Below are 16,928 nucleotides of genomic sequence, written 5' to 3'. Positions count from 1 at the left end.
CACAGATAATCTTTTGAATTATTGATTAAGCACATCTTCCTTCCGTCCTACATATTTTGACATCTTTTGTCTGGTCAATTCGAATGATGTATCCATTGTACTGACACATCTTTAATACATTAAAGTAGAAATCAAAAGAACCTGTTTATCGGCAACCTCTGCCAGGAAAGTGTATTCGATTACCAAAATGAACATACCTCCATTTTCATAAAAGTACCACAAGCTATGAACTCTGAGACCCCCTAGATCTGTTAGTGCTTCTCCTCTGATATGTTTCCAGACATTCCTTTAGACATCATAGAGGGAAACCTGTAAAGTCTTCTGAGGCTTCGTAAAAATATTCTCATGATGCCAATCGGCTGAATCCCTTCTTAGTTCTGCCTCTGTTACACTGAGAAGGCTTTCATTGTCATTCTCAACCAGAAGGACTGACTGTCTTATTTCACCCCCCCACCACCACATTAAATTAGCCATCTATTCAGAAAGTCTTAGGTCTGATTGGCAACGTTATTCCAACCTGATGACTGCTCAGGAGAGTTAGCAGGGACCATTCTCTCTGATGGCCTGCCAACGTCTGTTTTGTGAGAACCTGAGAGCGAGAGAAACAGGCAGAGGAGAGAGAGAGAGGAGGAAAGTGAACTCTGATCACAATCTCTCCATTTGGACCAACAACTCCCAGGGGCCCCTCCTTAGCTCTTTTGTGTGCCCGTCAGCTCTGCTCTATGAGGGCCCTTTATCCAAGGACCAGATATGTTTACCGAGCCCAATGGAGACATCAACCCACCCACCGCCTGTCTTCAGACCTGCCTACATCATTCAGACCGGATAAGAGACTCTTATACAATATTTTGGAATCATGGCGTCAATGGAAACCGTTTGCTGGCAAACCAAGTATGCTCCTTTCCGGTAGTTACTGTACATAAGCTGTACCTTGAGTTGTTGTCAATTAGTCAAACCCTCCACACTTTGACGGTCTTAAAGGAACATATCTACATTTGAATCTGTTTTACTACAAAGTATAGAAACACTCCATTTTCACATATGTTGGGGTGGCGCTGGAGTTGAATACGAAGTTCAACATTTGTGAAATGTTTCTTTTTTTTAAGGGAGTGTCACGTATTTACAGAAACTGGATGAATGGCACTCTGCAAACAAGAGTTGTGACATTATTGGATGTGGCTGCCGGCTTCTGTACGATCTGTACTTCTAGCCTTCAAATGGGTAATTCAGCCAGCCATGGAGTCCTACCAGTAGACAAGAATGTACAGTAGAGGAGGGAGGGAGTGACTGCACAGCTGCAGTCGGCTCTCCTCAGCCCTCTCTCTGGCCTGATGGAATGAACAGAGCAGCTTCTGATTTCATTGGCTTGTCCCAAAGCGCACGCCACAACGCAAGTGATGGAAAGAGCAGAACATTAACTTGATGCACATGGGTAGACCCGGGCTGCTGTGGGAAGGAAAAGCAGAACCCAAAGGTTTTTGTAGGGGAATGTGATTATCAGGAATATATACATACCTACACTGCCTGAATCACTTTTGTTGAGGATAATTGGCTCACTGGGGTACTATACTAAAGTGAAAAGATGTTTTTGAACAAAATGGCAGAATTCTTTTCCTTCTTTTTTTCTTCTTCTTCTTCAAAACTCATGGAAACGTGTGGTCTTTTAGAGTTCAGACCTACCCGCTATTACAACCTCTGCCAAAGAGCCGAATGGGGGGGAGGCCTACTGTATCCCCATGAAGACAGCTTGCATTTGTCCTTTTGAAGACTGCTAGCATGAGACCTTGAAGCACCAATGCAGCCATAATCAATCCTCTTTCATTCTCCCGAAGGTGGCTGTTGATAGGCTCTTTTTGTACTTATTAAGAATCTCCATGAGCCTACTCTTCCTGGGGTCCAGCAACATTAAGGCAGTTACAGTTGAAGTCTGAAGTTTTCATACACCTTAGCCAAATACATTTAAACTCCAGTTTTTCACAATTCCTGACATTTAATCCTAGTAAAAATTCCCTGTCTTAGGTTAGGATCACCACTTTATTTTAAGAATGTGAAATGTCAGAATAATAGTAAAGAGAATGATTTATTTCATCTTTTATTTCTTTCGTGACATTCCCAGTGGGTCAGAAGTTTACATACACTCAATTCGTATTTGGTAGCATTGCCTTTAAATTGTTTCACTTGTGTCAAACGTTTCGGGTAGCCATCCACACTCTTCCCACAATAAGTTGGGTGAATTTTGACCCATTCCTCCTGACAGAGCTGGTGTAACTGAGTCAGGTTTGTAGGCCTCCTTGCTCACACACACTTTTTCAGTTCTGCCCACCACTTTTCTATAGAATTGAGGTCAGGGCTTTGTGATGGCCACTCCAATACCTTGACTTTGTTGTCCTTAAGCCATTTTGCCACAACTTTGGAAGTATGCTTGGTGTCATTGTCCATCTGGAAGACCCATTTGCGACCGAGCTTTAAACTGATGTCTTGAGATGTTTCTTCAATATATCCACATAATTGTCCTTCCTCATGATGCCATCTATTTTGTGAATTGCACCAGTGCCTCCTGCAGCAAATCACCCCAACAACATGATGCTACCTCCCCCCTGTGCTTCACAGTTGGGATGGTGTTCTTCGGCTTGCAAGCCTTCCCCTTTTTTCTCCAAACATAACAATGGTCATTATGGCCAAACAGTTCTATTTTTGTTTCATCAGACCAGAGGACATTTCTCTGAAAAGTAAGATTTTTTTTTAAACAGCTTTTTTAAGGCGGTTTTGGAGCAGTGGCTTCTTCCTCGCTGAGCGGCCTTTCAGGTTATGTTGATATAGGACTTGTTTTACTGTGGATATTGATACTTTGTATCTGTTTCCTCCAGCATCTTCACAAGATCCTTGGCTGTTGTTCTGGGATTGATTTGCACTTTTCGCACCAAAGTACGTTCATCTCTAGGAAACCAAACGCGTCTCCTTCCTGAGCGGTATAACGGTGTGGTACCGTAGTGTTTATACTTGTGTACTATTGTTTGTACAGGTGAACGATGTACCTTCAAGTGTCTGGAAATTGCTCCCAAGGATGAGCCAGACTTGTGGAGGTCTACAATTTTTTTTTTGAGGTCTTGGCTGATTTCTTTTTATTTTCCGATGATGTCAAGCAAAGAGGCACTGAGTTTGAAGGTAGGCCTTGAAACACATCCACAGGTACACCTCCAAATGACTCAAATGATGTCATTTAGCCTATCAGAAGCTTCTAAAGCCATGATATCATTTAGGGAAGTTTCCAATCTGATAAAGGCACAGTCAACTTTGTGTATGTAAACTTCTGACCCACTGGAATTGTGATACAGTGAATTATAAGTGAAATAATCTGTCTGTAAACAATTGTTGGAAGAATTACTTGTGTCATGCACAAAGTAGATATTCTAACTGATTTGCCAAAACTATAGTTTGATTCAAGACATTTGTGGATGGTGGGAAAACAAGTTTTAATGACTGCAATGACTGTATGTAAACTTCCGACTTCAACTCTATATACAATCAAAATGACATTACATTTCCTGACACTTTTCACAACACATTAAGTGTGTTCCCCCAAGCCACTACTCTACTACCACATATCTACAATACAAAATCCATGTGTACGTGTGTGTGTTATCACGTGTGTCTGTGCCTGTGTGTGCTGTGAATACCCAAAGGGGAACAGTGCCTGGTGTGTGTTTTTCACTAAGCTCCTTACTTCTGTCAGCTTCTTAGAACTGGTGTTGTTTCAAGGGCTGGATCAGAACCAGAGTCTCAGTCTATTTCAAGTGCAGTTGACCCTGGCTTCCATGTCTTCTCAATGTTAATCTCCACCTACTTACACTGTTATTTAGACACTGTATTGTGCTGATCCAAGCCATTCCGTACTGGCACCGATATTTTACTCAGAAGCAGACCAATTGTGTAGCTAGCTCCTTTTAGCAGATGCTAACATTTATGTTAGCCATCTATGTCCATCTGAGGTAAAGTCATATGTTCTCCCCAGAGTTTTTTTGTAGGTTTTTGAGTCTTTTGATATGTTAACTAGTCCTTGGGAGCCCTCACTTCAATGATTCTAATTGACGCCGTAGCTCTTCAGTCTATAGACCTACTTTACTGTATATCTGTTCTACATCAGTGAGTTTCGGGCTGAAGTTCCTAGTTTTTCCATGACTTTGTCTCGCAGGAACAGCTCCGTTTGAACTCTTTAAAATCTTTTCAAATACTTTAGCTGGGCTTGATTGAGTTTGCCTGCCGCAATAGAACCAATGGAATAGAACCGACCCACCTGGCACTGCAGGAAGGCTAAATCAAACACAGAAGGACAGTGGTCTCTCAACCATGCATGGGTCTCCTCTCCCAGACCACAGATGTTTAACAGGACTTTGAATTACTGTGTGTATGCCTCTAATAAAGGCTAGAATTCCATGGAGGGAACCTAGATGACTAGCTGATCAGACAGCATGTAGATGCATTTGATCTCTGCCAACTTAATACAACTGGAGGAAAAGTAGCCTTGGTTTGTGTCAAGAAATGACTGTCTCTGATATGGTCTGGGTTTTAATGGCCATGTGCTTGATTTGTGACTATTTATTTGAACAATGGATGGCTTGTCTAGCTAATGTGCCCATCATTGATTATTTTCATAGAGCCCCAGCTGTCTACTTTTAAAATACATTTTACAACCACATCATTCTCCTGTTCTTTTTATGTGTATGTCACAACCTGCTGTCCAGGTGTCAACGCTGTTGTTAACTACTGTTTTTGGCCTGTCTCCTCAAACAATGACTGTCTTTACACCCCAAACTGTGAAAACATTGTACAGTCAAAGGTATGGTCAGAGGTCAATGTATGTTGAGATTTTTTGGCCTTACGTTCTCTTTCGGACGTTTTTTTGTGTGTGAATTCCGTACCTCTTGTGCCTTGTGGGGTTCATGGTGCATGCACTTCAGAGTTATGGCCGCAGTGGCCACGGAAGGGTCTGGATGTCACTGGTCTGTCATCACATGTATTTTTTTCTTGTTGTCAGCCTATAGGTGGACAGACAGTGGCTTGAGGCATTGTTTGGGTTGTAGTCACTCCCCTTGACCATGGCACCCATGACTGTAAATTATGTACATTTATTGATATCAGGTCGCCCTTGGGAAGTTATTCTGACGTCAGTGGGACTACATACAGTACCTGTCATTCAAGGGTTTTTCTTTAATTTTACTATTTTCTACATGGTATAATAATAGTAAAGACATCAAAACTATGAAATAACACAAATGGAATCATGTAGTAGCCAAAAAAGTGTTAAACACATCAAAATATATTTGAGATTCTTCAAAGTAGCCACCCTTTGCCTTGATAGCTTTCCACACTCTTGGCATTCTCTCAACCAGCTTCATGAGGTAGTCACCTGGAATGCATTTCAAGTAACAGGTGTGCCTTGTTAAAAGTTAATTTTCCTTCTTAATGTGTTTGAGCCAATCAGTTGTGTTGTGACAAGGTAGGGGTGGTATACAGAAGCTAGCCATATTTGGTTAAAGACCAAGTCCATATTATGGCAAGAACAGCTCAAATTTGCATAGAGAAACGACAGTCCATCATTACTTTAAGAAATTAAGGTCAGTCAATCCAGAACGGTTGAAGTGCAGTCGCAAAAACCATCAAGCGCTATGATGAAACTGGTTCTCATGAGGACCGCCACAGGAAGGAAGACCCAGAGTTACCTCTGCTGCAGAGGATTAGTTTATTAGAGCTACCAACCTCAGAAATTGCAGCCCAAATAAATGCTTCATAGAGTTTAAGTAACAGACACATCTCAACATCAAGTGTTCAGAGGAGACTGTGTGAGTCAGGCCTTCATGGTTGAATTGCTGCAAAGAAACCATTACTAAAGAACGCCAATAAGAAGAAGAGACTTGCTTGGGCCAACAATCACGAGCAATGGTCATTAGACCAGTGTAAGTCTGTCTTTTTGGTCTGATGAGTCCAAATGTGAGATTTTTGGTTCCAACCGCCATGTTTTTGTGAGACGCGGAGTAGGTGAACAGATGATCTCTGCATATGTGGTTCCCACCGTAAAGCATGGAGGAGGTGGTGTGATGGTGTGGGGGTGCTTTGCTCGTGACACTGTCTGTGATTTATTTAGAATTCAAGGCACACTTAACCAGCATGGCTACCACAGCATTTTGCAGCGATACGCCACATCCCATCTGGTTTGCCCTTAGTGGGACTGTCATTTGTTTTTCAACAGGACAATGACCCAATACACCTTCAGGCTGCATAAGGGCTATTTGTCAAAGAAAGAGATTGATGGAGTGCTGCATCAGATGACCTGGCCTCCACAATCACCCGACCTCAACCCAATTGCGATGGTTTGGGATCAATTGGACCTCAGAGTGAAGGAAAAGCAGCCAAAAAGTGCTCAGCATATGTGGGATCTCCTTCAAGACTGCATTCCTCATGAAGCTGGTTGAGCGAATGCCAAGAGTGTGCAGAGCTGTCATCAAGGCAAAGGGTGGCTACTTTGAAGAATCTTAAATCTACATTATATTTTGATTTGTTTAACACTTTTTTGGTTACTACCAGTGGTGGAAAAAGTACCCAATTTTCATACTTGAGTATTAGTATAGATACCTTTTTAATAGAAATTTACTCAATTAAAAGTGAAAGTCACCCAGTAAATACTACTTGAGTAAAACTCAAAATGCATTTGGTTTTAAATATACTCAAGTATCAAAAGTAAATTGAATAGCTAAAATATACTTAAGAATCAAAAGAAAAAGTGTAAATCATTTCAAATTCCTTATATTAACCAAAGCAGACAGCACTATTTTCTTGTTTTTATGTATGTATTGCCAGGGGCACACTCCAGCACTCAGACATTATTTACAAAAGATGCAATTGTGTTTAGTGAGTCCGCAAGGTCAGTGGTAGTAGGGACGACCACGTCTTCTGTTGATAAGTGTGTGAATTTGACACTTCCTGTCCTGCTAAGCATTCAAAATATTACAAGTACTTGTGGTTGTCAGGGAAATGTATGGAGTAAAAAGTACAATATTTTATTTAGGAATGTAGTGAAGTAAAAGTTGTCATAAATAGTAAAGTAGAGTACAGATACCCCCCAAAAATATTTAAGTAGTACTTTTAAAGTATTTTTACTTTACTTTACGCCACTGGTTACTACTATGATTCCATGTGTTATTTCATAGTTTTGATTTCTTCTATTATTCTACAATGTAGAAAAGAGTGAAATAAAGAAAAACCCTTGAATGAGTAGGTGTGTCCAAACTTTTAATTGGTACTGTAGTTAAATAAAGGTTAAATCAAATTGAGTACACATGCATAGACCTACTGGGATTTGTGAGAGAAAATCCGCCCTGAACAGCACAACATCTCTACTGTCAAATGTATCTCCTTATTGTCTAAAGACTAGGTCAACTCTTGAGTAATGACTCACTGCATTCACTCTCTTAATCCCCCATTCTCTCTCTGTTTCTCTAGGATCACCTTCTGCTCCCTGCAACCAACCACAGCAAGGGGAGCAGGCCAAAGATGTCCTTGGTGTTACCAGCTATTAATGTGAATGGTAAGGGCCAGTAGACAATGTGAACTGAGCAACAGCATGCCAAATATAAACTTTGGACTCTGAACTCTAAGGAAGTTTATTGTACGTTTTAGAGCAGAGCTTTTACGTAATCAGAAGCCACGGCCAATTTACACCTCCACCTACCCACAGTGTATAAACAGAAAACCTACACTCACTATAACTATAGTCATTAGTTTAGTGAAAGCTTGAACCAGCTTCAACAACTGATTGTTAGTGTGGTGGATGAATACTCACTCACTTTTTCTTGTAGTCTTGAAAGCTTTCCTCTGTATTTTCTTCCTATTGATTTAGTAACAGAAATAGCTTTCATGTGTAAGCTAAGCTCTTTGTATTTCTGGCATGTGCAATGAATTAGGCTATTTGGCTGAGGGGAATTGTATTGGTCTGTTGGTGTCCCTTCTACCCTGAAGAAAAGGAAAGGAAGTGGGATACAGATGATAGGGGGACGCTGTTGTATTTTCCATGCCCTTTTAAGGAAAGAATATATACTTCCTGGAGTTCAGAGACAGTACTGTACAGGCCATTTTTCTTTTCTAATCTTAGGTGATTTACTGTCTCTCCAGTGACCGTTTCAGAGAAGTGCTTGAAAATATGAGTCAGATTTGACTAGGTCATGGGGCTCCCTGTTGAACTTACTCACCCTCCTTTGTTTGGGTTCTGTCCCCTCAGGCTTCAGAATGTGTTTTTTTTTTTGTGTGTGCAGTTATGATTCATTATTGATACATTTTATAGGTCTGTATTTTAAGCTACTAAGTATTGCCATAATATGTACTATGATTAGCATTCAAACGTTTTGTTAAGATGTATAAAGTGTGAAAAGTCCAAATTGGAAAACAACCACTGCACTTGATTCTCATAGCGTCTGAGGTTTCCCCATGTAGAAACTCATAGAAACGTGCTCATAGAAGCTCTATGCTCAGCAGTAAGTCCTGTGAGACCACTGTGCTTTGGATCTATTATCATGGTGCATCCATTCCGCAACCACACTGTCTCTCAGAGCTCAGCCCTTACAGACAGGGGCCTCCTTGGAGTCCTCCGGGGAACGGCTGCCCTCAATCCAGGAGCCCTAACGTCATGGCTATCAGCCAGGCCCTTGTGAACATACGTTAGTGCCTCTCGGGAGGCCCCTCAGGTACCGAGCACTGCAGAGGCCTCTCTTACCCTCTTTACACTCTTAATGGTCTGAAACTTTCCATTACCTGTTTTCTGAGTCGTATGGATCAACTTTGTTATGCAGCTGTGCATCGTCTTACAAAACAGAACAGTGCGCGGACGGCTTGTTGCTTGCTTATATTTGTCCTATTTCACACATGTACAAGTGTGTATTAATACACATGTGTATGTTGGAAATGTGTTTTTTTCTTTTTTGCATATCCCAACTGAGACAACCTCGGAGAGGTCACAGCCAGGGTCAGCCATTATCAACGGCCACCCTGGAGCAATTAGGGTTAAGTGCCTTGCTCAAGGGCACATCAACAGATTTTTCACCTTGTCGGCTCGGTGATTCAAACAAGCAACCTTTCGGTTACTGGCCCAACGCTCTAACCGCTAAGATGCCTGCCACCCTGTTGTGTACCTTCAGCACCCTCTATCCATACTCTCTCATATATATACACTGCTCAAAAAAATAAAGGGAACACTTAAACAACACAATGTAACTCCAAGTCAATCACACTTCTGTGAAATCAAACTGTCCACTTAAGAAGCAACACAGATTGACAAAAAATGTCACATGCTGTTGTGCAAATGGAATAGACAACAGGTGGAAATTATAGGCAATTAGCAAGACACCCCCAATAAAGGAGTGGTTCTGCAGGTGGTGACCACAGACCACTTCTCAGTTCCTATGCTTCCTGGCTGATGTTTTGGTCACTTTTGAATGCTGGTGGTGCTTTCACTCTAGTGGTATTATAAGATGGAGTCTACAACCCACACAAGTGGCTCAGGTAGTGCAGCTCATCCAGGATGGCACATCAATGCGAGCTGTGGCAAGAAGGTTTGCTGTGTCTGTCAGCGTAGTGTCCAGAGCATGGAGGTGCTACCAGGAGACAGGCCAGTACATCAGGAGACGTGGAGGAGGCCGTAGGAGGGCAACAACCCAGCAGCAGGACCGCTAGCTCCGCCTTTGTGCAAGGAGGAGCAGGAGGAGCACTGCCAGAGCCCTGCAAAATGACCTCCAGCAGGCCACAAATGTGCATGTGTCTGCTCAAACGGTCAGAAACAGACTCCATGAGGGTGGTATGAGGGCCCAACGTCCACAGGTGGGGGTTGTGCTTACAGCCCAACACCGTGCAGGACGTTTGGCATTTGCCAGAGAACACCAAGATTGGAAAATTCGCCACTGGTGCCCTGTGCTCTTCACAGATGAAAGCATGTTCACACTGAGCAAATGTGACAGACGTGACAGAGTCTGGAGACGCCGTGGAGAACGTTCTGCTGCCTGCAACATCCTCCAGCATCACCGGTTTGGCGGTGGGTCAGTCATGGTGTGGGGTGGCGTTTCTTTGGGGGGGCCGCACAGCCCTCCATGTGCTCGCCAGAGGTAGCCTGACTGCCATTAGGTACCGAGATGAGATCCTTAGACCCCTTGTGAGACCATATGCTGGTGCGGTTGGCCTTGGATTCCTCCTAATGCAAGACAATGCTAGACCTCATGTGGCTGGAGTGTGTCAGCAGTTCCTGCAAGAGGAAGGCATTGATGCTATGGACTGGCCTGCCCGTTCCCCAGACCTGAATCCAATTGAGCACATCTGGGACATCATGTCTCGCTCCATCCACCAACGCCATGTTGCATCACAGACTGTCCAGGAGTTGGCGGATGCTTTAGTCCAGGTCTGGGAGGAGATCCCTCAGGAGACCATCCGCCACCTCTTCAGGAGCATGCCCAGGCGTTGTAGGGAGGTCATACAGGCACGTGGAGGCCACACACACACTACTGAGCCTCATTTTGACTTGTTTTAAGGACATTACTTCAAAGTTGGATCAGCCTGTAGTGTGGTTTTCCACTTTAATTTTGAGTGACTCCAAATCCAGACCTCCATGGGTTGATAAATTTGATTTCCATTGATAATTTTTGTGTGATTTTGTTGTCAGCACATTCAACTATGTAAAGAAAAAAGTATTTCATAAGAATATTTAATTCATTCAGATCTAGGATGTGTTATTTTAGTGTTCCCTTTTTTTGAGCATATGTATATATATATATATATATATATATATATATATATACAGTGCCTTGCGAAAGTATTCAGCCCCCTTGAACTTTGCGACCTTTTACCACATTTCAGGCTTCAAACATAAAGATATAAAACTGTATTTTTTGTGAAGAATCAACAACAAGTGGGACACAATCATGAAGTGGAACGACATTTATTGGATATTTCAAACTTTTTTAACAAATCAAAAACTGAAAAATTGGGCGTGCAAAATTATTCAGCCCCCTTAAGTTAATACTTTGTAGCTCCACCTTTTGCTGCGATTACAGCTGTAAGTCGCTTAGGGTATGTCTCTATCAGTTTTGCACATCGAGAGACTGACATTTTTTCCCATTCCTCCTTGCAAAACAGCTCGAGCTCAGTGAGGTTGGATGGAGAGCATTTGTGAACAGCAGTTTTCAGTTCTTTCCACAGATTCTCGATTGGATTCAGGTCTGGACTTTGACTTGGCCATTCTAACACCTGGATATGTTTATTTTTGAACCATTCCATTGTAGATTTTGCTTTATGTTTTGGATCATTGTCTTGTTGGAAGACAAATCTCTGTCACAGTCTCAGGTCTTTTGCAGACTCCATCAGGTTTTCTTCCAGAATGGTCCTGTATTTGGCTCCATCCATTTCCCATCGATTTTATCCATCTTCCCTGTCCCTGCTGAAGAAAAGCAGGCCCAAACCATGATGCTGCCACCACCATGTTTGACAGTGGGTATGGTGTGTTCAGGGTGATGAGCTGTGTTGCTTTTACGCCAAACATAACGTTTTGCATTGTTGCCAAAAAGTTCAATTTTGGTTTCATCTGACCAGAGCACCTTCTTCCACATGTTTGGTGTGTCTCCCAGGTGGCTTGTGGCAAACTTTAAACAACACTTTTTATGGATATCTTTAAGAAATGGCTTTCTTCTTGCCACTCTTCCATAAAGGCCAGATTTGTGCAATATACGACTGATTGTTGTCCTATGGACAGAGTCTCCCACCTCAGCTGTAGATCTCTGCAGTTCATCCAGAGTGATCATGGGCCTCTTGGCTGCATCTCTGATCAGTCTTCTCCTTGTATGAGCTGAAAGTTTAGAGGGACAGCCAGGTCTTGGTAGATTTGCAGTGGTCTGATACTCCTTCCATTTCAATATTATCGCTTGCACTGTGCTCCTTGGGATGTTTAAAGCTTGGGAAATATTTTTGTATCCAAATCCGGCTTTAAACTTCTTCACAACAGTATCTCGGACCTGCCTGGTGTGTTCCTTGTTCTTCATGATGCTCTCTGCGCTTTTAACGGACCTCTGAGACTATCACAGTGCAGGTGCATTTATACGGAGACTTGATTACACACAGGTGGATTGTATTTATCATCATTAGTCATTTAGGTCAACATTGGATCATTCAGAGATCCTCACTGAACTTCTGGAGAGAGTTTGCTGCACTGAAAGTAAAGGGGCTGAATAATTTTGCACGCCCAATTGTTCAGTTTTTGATTTGTTAAAAAAGTTTGAAATATCCAATAAATGTCATTCCACTTCATGATTGTGTCCCACTTGTTGTTGATTCTTCACAAAAGAATACAGTTTTATATCTTTATGTTTGAAGCCTGAAATGTGGCAAAAGGTCGCAAAGTTCAAGGGGGCCGAATACTTTCGCAAGGCACTGTATATATCCGTACAAATATTTTATCTTGTTCTCACACTCTTTCTCCTGCTTTCAGTTTATTTGGGACGTGCAGAAGTGGATGCCAGAGAGGAATTAGTTTGATGTGCTTATGGCTTTGTTGAAAGGATATCTTATGCTTATTGCATATCATTAGATAATATCCTTGGAGAGGCACAGAGGTGTCTGCATATACAGTGCATTCGGAAAGTATTCAGATCTTGTTACGTACGCCTCTTGGAGGAGGGAACGCAACTCCCCGTGGAGTGAAAAAAGTATGTGACCGTAGGTGCGTAGGAAGGACGACAGAGGCAGTTTATACGGTAATGTGGGGGAAAAGGTCTGGATGGAACCAAAGGCAAGAAAGTACAAATTAAAGAGTCCCTTACCTTACCTGCCTTCCCACTTCTTACCTAAACTTTAGCACCAACTGGCGCACTAACCAAAATAAAGTTGGTGGTCCGCACAGGTCTTACCTCGTGTGCATAGACAGATTCAATACTACAGGTAATGTATGCCCGCAGGCCTCATGCCTAAACTCTCCCAAGGTGCGTTCCCCTTCCCTTCCTGGGAACAAATGAAACAGAATAATTTACCAATACTTTAAGTGTACAATTTCAATAACCAAAAACACTAAGTCCTATTGGCATACACATACCTCTGAAGCAGCGGCTACAAAATAATACCAACAAAACTTTCACTGATTAACAACCAACACAGGGCATAAAATAAGCTCCTCCCCCCTGACGAAGGAACACTGGCTTTTATCAAGATGGTAGAGGAGTTGGTAACTGATGAGACTGCTGTTTCTTCTGATGAGAGGGAGGGTCAGAGCTCCAATCAACGATGGGGCCGACCAATCAGCTGCTTTAGGATTCCAGGAAGCCATTTCCTGAAATACACACACATAGAAACCCACAACAAAAACTGGAGAATGTAACATACCCCTTGACTTTTTCTACATTTTGTTACGTTACAGCCTTATTCTGAAATGGATTAAATTGTTTTCCCCCTCAAACTACACACAATACCCTATAATGACAAAGCAGAAACACTTTTTTTGAAAACCCCGGAAATATTACATTTACATAAGTATTCAGAACCTTTACTCAGTTATTTTTTTGAAGCACCTTTGGCAGCGATTACAGCCTCGAGTCTTCTTGGGTATGATGCTACAAGCTTTGCACACCTGTATTTGGGGAGTTTCTCCTATTCTTCTCTGCAGATCCTCTCAAGCTCTGTCAGGATGGATGGGGAGCGTCGCTGCACAGCTATTTTCAGGTCTCTCCATAGATGTTAAATCGGGTTCAATTCGGGGCTCTGGCTGGGAAACTCAAGGACATTCAGAGACTTGTCCCAAAGCCACTCCTGCGTTGTCTTGTCTGTGTGCTTAGGGTCATTGTCCTGTCTGTGTGCTTAGGGTCATTGTCCTGTTGGAAGGTGAACCTTCGACCCCAGTCTGAGGTCCTGAGCGCTCTGGAGCATATTTTCATCAAGGATCTTTCTGTACATTGCTCTGTTCATCTTTCCCTCGATCCTGACTAGTCTCCCAGTCCCTGCCGCTGAAAAACATCCCCACAGCATGAAGCTGCTACCGCCATGCTTCGCCATAGGGATGGTGCCAGGTTTCCTCCAGATGTGATGCTTGGTATTCAGGCCAAAGAGTTCAGTCTTCGTTTCATCAGACCAGAGAATCTTGTTTTTCATGGTCCTTTTAGGTGCCTTTTTGCAAACTCCAAGCGGGCCTTCATGTGCCTTTTACCGAGGAGTGGCTTTCCATCTGGCCACTCTACCATAAAGGCCTGATTGGTGGAGTGCTGGATAGATGGTTGTCCTTCTGGAAGGTTTTCCCATCTCCATAGAGGAACTCTGGAGCTTTGTCAAAGTGACCATTGGGTTCTTGGTCACCTCCCTGACCCATGCTCTTCTCCCCCGATTGCTCAGTTTGGCCAAACTTCATCCGTTTAAGAATGACGGAGGCCATTGTGTTCTTGGGGACCTTCAATGCTGCAGACATTTTTTAGTACCCTTCCCCAGATCTGTGCCTTGACACAATCCTGTCTCAGAGCATTACGGACAATTCCTTCAAGCTCATGGCTTGGTTTTTGTTTTAACATTCACTGTCAACTGTGGGACCTTATATAGACAGGTGTGTGCCTTTCCAAATCATGTCAAATCAATTGGATTTGCCACATGTGGACTCCAATCAAGTTGTAGAAACATCTTAAGGATGATCAATGGAAACAGGATGGACTTGAGCTCAATTTCGAGTCTCATAGCAAAGGGTCGGTAAATAAGGTATTTCTGTTATTTTTAATACATTTGCAAAATGTTTTGCTTTGTCATTATGGGGTATTTTGTGTAGATTGATTTAATTAAATATTTTCCTCATGAATTTTAGAATAAGGCTGTAATATAACAAAATGTGAAAAAAGTCAAGGGGTCTGAATACTTTCCGAATGCACTGTGATTGCCAGATGATTGTAACGGTAGGTTGTAATTTGCCCCAGCCATAGAGTGTGGTTGTTTAGAAAGACCCCCTTTTGCCACAAATAGCTTCCATCTGTAGAAATGTCTTTGATATTCCTTACTACTCTAATAAAACAGTGGATTTGTCCTCCGAATCCCTCTTCGGGTCTGCAACATACTGTGCAAAAATGCCAGTTGGCCTTTTGGGTAACCTTATCATAACCAATATTGGCCTCAGTTGAAGGGACTGCATGGTATGTGAAGGATAATGAAGGGCAATTGAGTATTTTCCCTCATGATTTGAAATAAGCCACTTCACTTTGCCGTGTTAACATGGTTATGTTTCTGGTTGGTCTCACACAAAGACCCATCTCACCGAGTTACCCCAAAGAGAAACTGGATGGGGAGCTGACAGAAAGGGATTTGGGGGGGAGTGAGATGAGGGGCTGTGGGCTGACTCAAATTAGTAGACCTGCCTGGTGTGTATCAGCAAGGGTGATATTTGGAATCAGTTATGCTCAGGTAAAGTCTAGCAATATACAGGTGTGCCATTTGGAATTAGGTATGGTCTGTATGAATACACACATGGCATTTGGAATTAGGTATGGGCTTGTCCAGTCTATCAATATACAGAGGTGCCATTTGGAAATTCGCTGTACTCTGGTATGGTCTGTATCGGGTTGGAACCTAAATTATTTTCCAGTCGCTTACTGTTTGCATTCGATTCCACTATTTGGCCCTGCAAAATAAAGTTCTGAACCGGTTCAAACCCCCGAAAAACATGCCGGATTATATCGTTCCTTTCTGTTCCTTTTTTAAGCACGACAGTAGATTACTTCACCAATCAGTGCAGATAGAGCAGTTTGGAGCGGGCATGCTATAGGTGTTTTAATGCGTAAGGGACAGACAAGTGTAAGGCGCAACATTTTTCAGGTTAAAAACACGTCAGAACGTTTTGTAAGGAAATACATCCAATGTGAAACGTGATAACTATAGTATCCTTAACTAGCATTGAAAAAATTTATCCAAGTAAACATCTCTCCTTAATTTCTGAATCATGCTTGTAAGGTATTGTAGGCTACAGTAGCCTATGCTTCAGAGGGGCAGGTAGCCGACACGCACACACACTGGCTAAGATTTTCAGCTGGCAGGCAGACACTGGAATATGTTTCTGAGTGACAGTGAGAGCTTTGCATAGGCTCTTTGTTTGTTTCACATTTTTGTGGTACTGAAAAAAATGCCCGGAAGTAAAATAAAGTTAATAAATGATTACCATGCTTTTAACATAAAAGTTCTGTTTCGGAACAGTATCAATCACTTTCGTTCCCGATTCAGATTTTGTCCCTCGAAAAATGTGTATTTTCCGTTTTTTTGGTTCTGTTCCTTAACCCGGTTCCAACCTCAGGTTTGTATCAATATACAGGTGTGCCATTTGTAATTAGCTGGGCTCATGGTCTGTATCAATATACAGGCGTGCCATTTGTAATTAGCTGAGCTCATGATCTGTATTAATATACAGGCGTGCCATTTGGAAAATGTATCTGTCTCCCAAACAACTGAACACCGTAAAACTGTCATCTAGAGACAATGCAGGCGTTCAAAAACTCTGATTCAGTGCACAAAAATACTGTCTATCAGATTCAGCACTCTTGAAAAAGAACAGTAACAAAATAATGTGTTAAATTCAATGTCATTTAATGTACAAGGCATATTTATCTCACTTTATTGGGTAATATTTTTTTATATAGTGGATTATCTCATGCATGCAGGCATGCAGAGTCTTTTATAACTTGTATACAGCTCCGTTTTACATACAGTCTTCACAGTTGACTGTCATGGTTTTCTCCGCCGACGCTCACTCGGCAGAGAAAACCATGACCGTCGGCAGAGAAAACCATGACCATCTCTTTTCTCTCTCAATCAGATATTCAGACCACAAACAGAAGGACCATCCAAATCAGCTGCATTCTTATCATCAAACTTATATCGTAAACTGGGCAGTT

General features: G+C 42.2%; 1 protein-coding gene and 1 long non-coding RNA gene across 6 annotated transcripts in view; one reads left to right on the top strand and one right to left on the bottom strand.

The window, feature by feature from the left end:
* Positions 1-16,928, top strand: part of LOC135515646 (cyclic AMP-dependent transcription factor ATF-6 alpha-like) — a 45,857-nt gene that overhangs the window by 27,200 nt on the left and 1,729 nt on the right. For all 5 annotated transcript variants that reach the window (XM_064939306.1, XM_064939325.1, XM_064939316.1 and 2 more), the window contains one exon: positions 7,498-7,582. In XM_064939306.1, coding sequence (XP_064795378.1) covers positions 7,498-7,582 — 85 coding nt within the window. The remainder of the gene's footprint in view (positions 1-7,497; positions 7,583-16,928) is intronic.
* LOC135515670 (uncharacterized) lies at positions 494-7,998 on the bottom strand. The gene is made up of 3 exons (XR_010451838.1): positions 7,842-7,998; positions 4,920-5,036; positions 494-589 (listed from the first exon to the last, which is right to left on the bottom strand). It is a non-coding gene; the product is annotated as an uncharacterized LOC135515670 (long non-coding RNA).

The sequence above is a fragment of the Oncorhynchus masou genome, chromosome 3 (assembly GCF_036934945.1).
Source record: "Oncorhynchus masou masou isolate Uvic2021 chromosome 3, UVic_Omas_1.1, whole genome shotgun sequence".
Taxonomy (NCBI): Eukaryota; Metazoa; Chordata; class Actinopteri; order Salmoniformes; family Salmonidae; genus Oncorhynchus; species Oncorhynchus masou.
The sequence above is the reverse complement of the archived record's forward strand: the minus strand, read 5'-3'. Positions and strand labels throughout refer to the sequence as shown.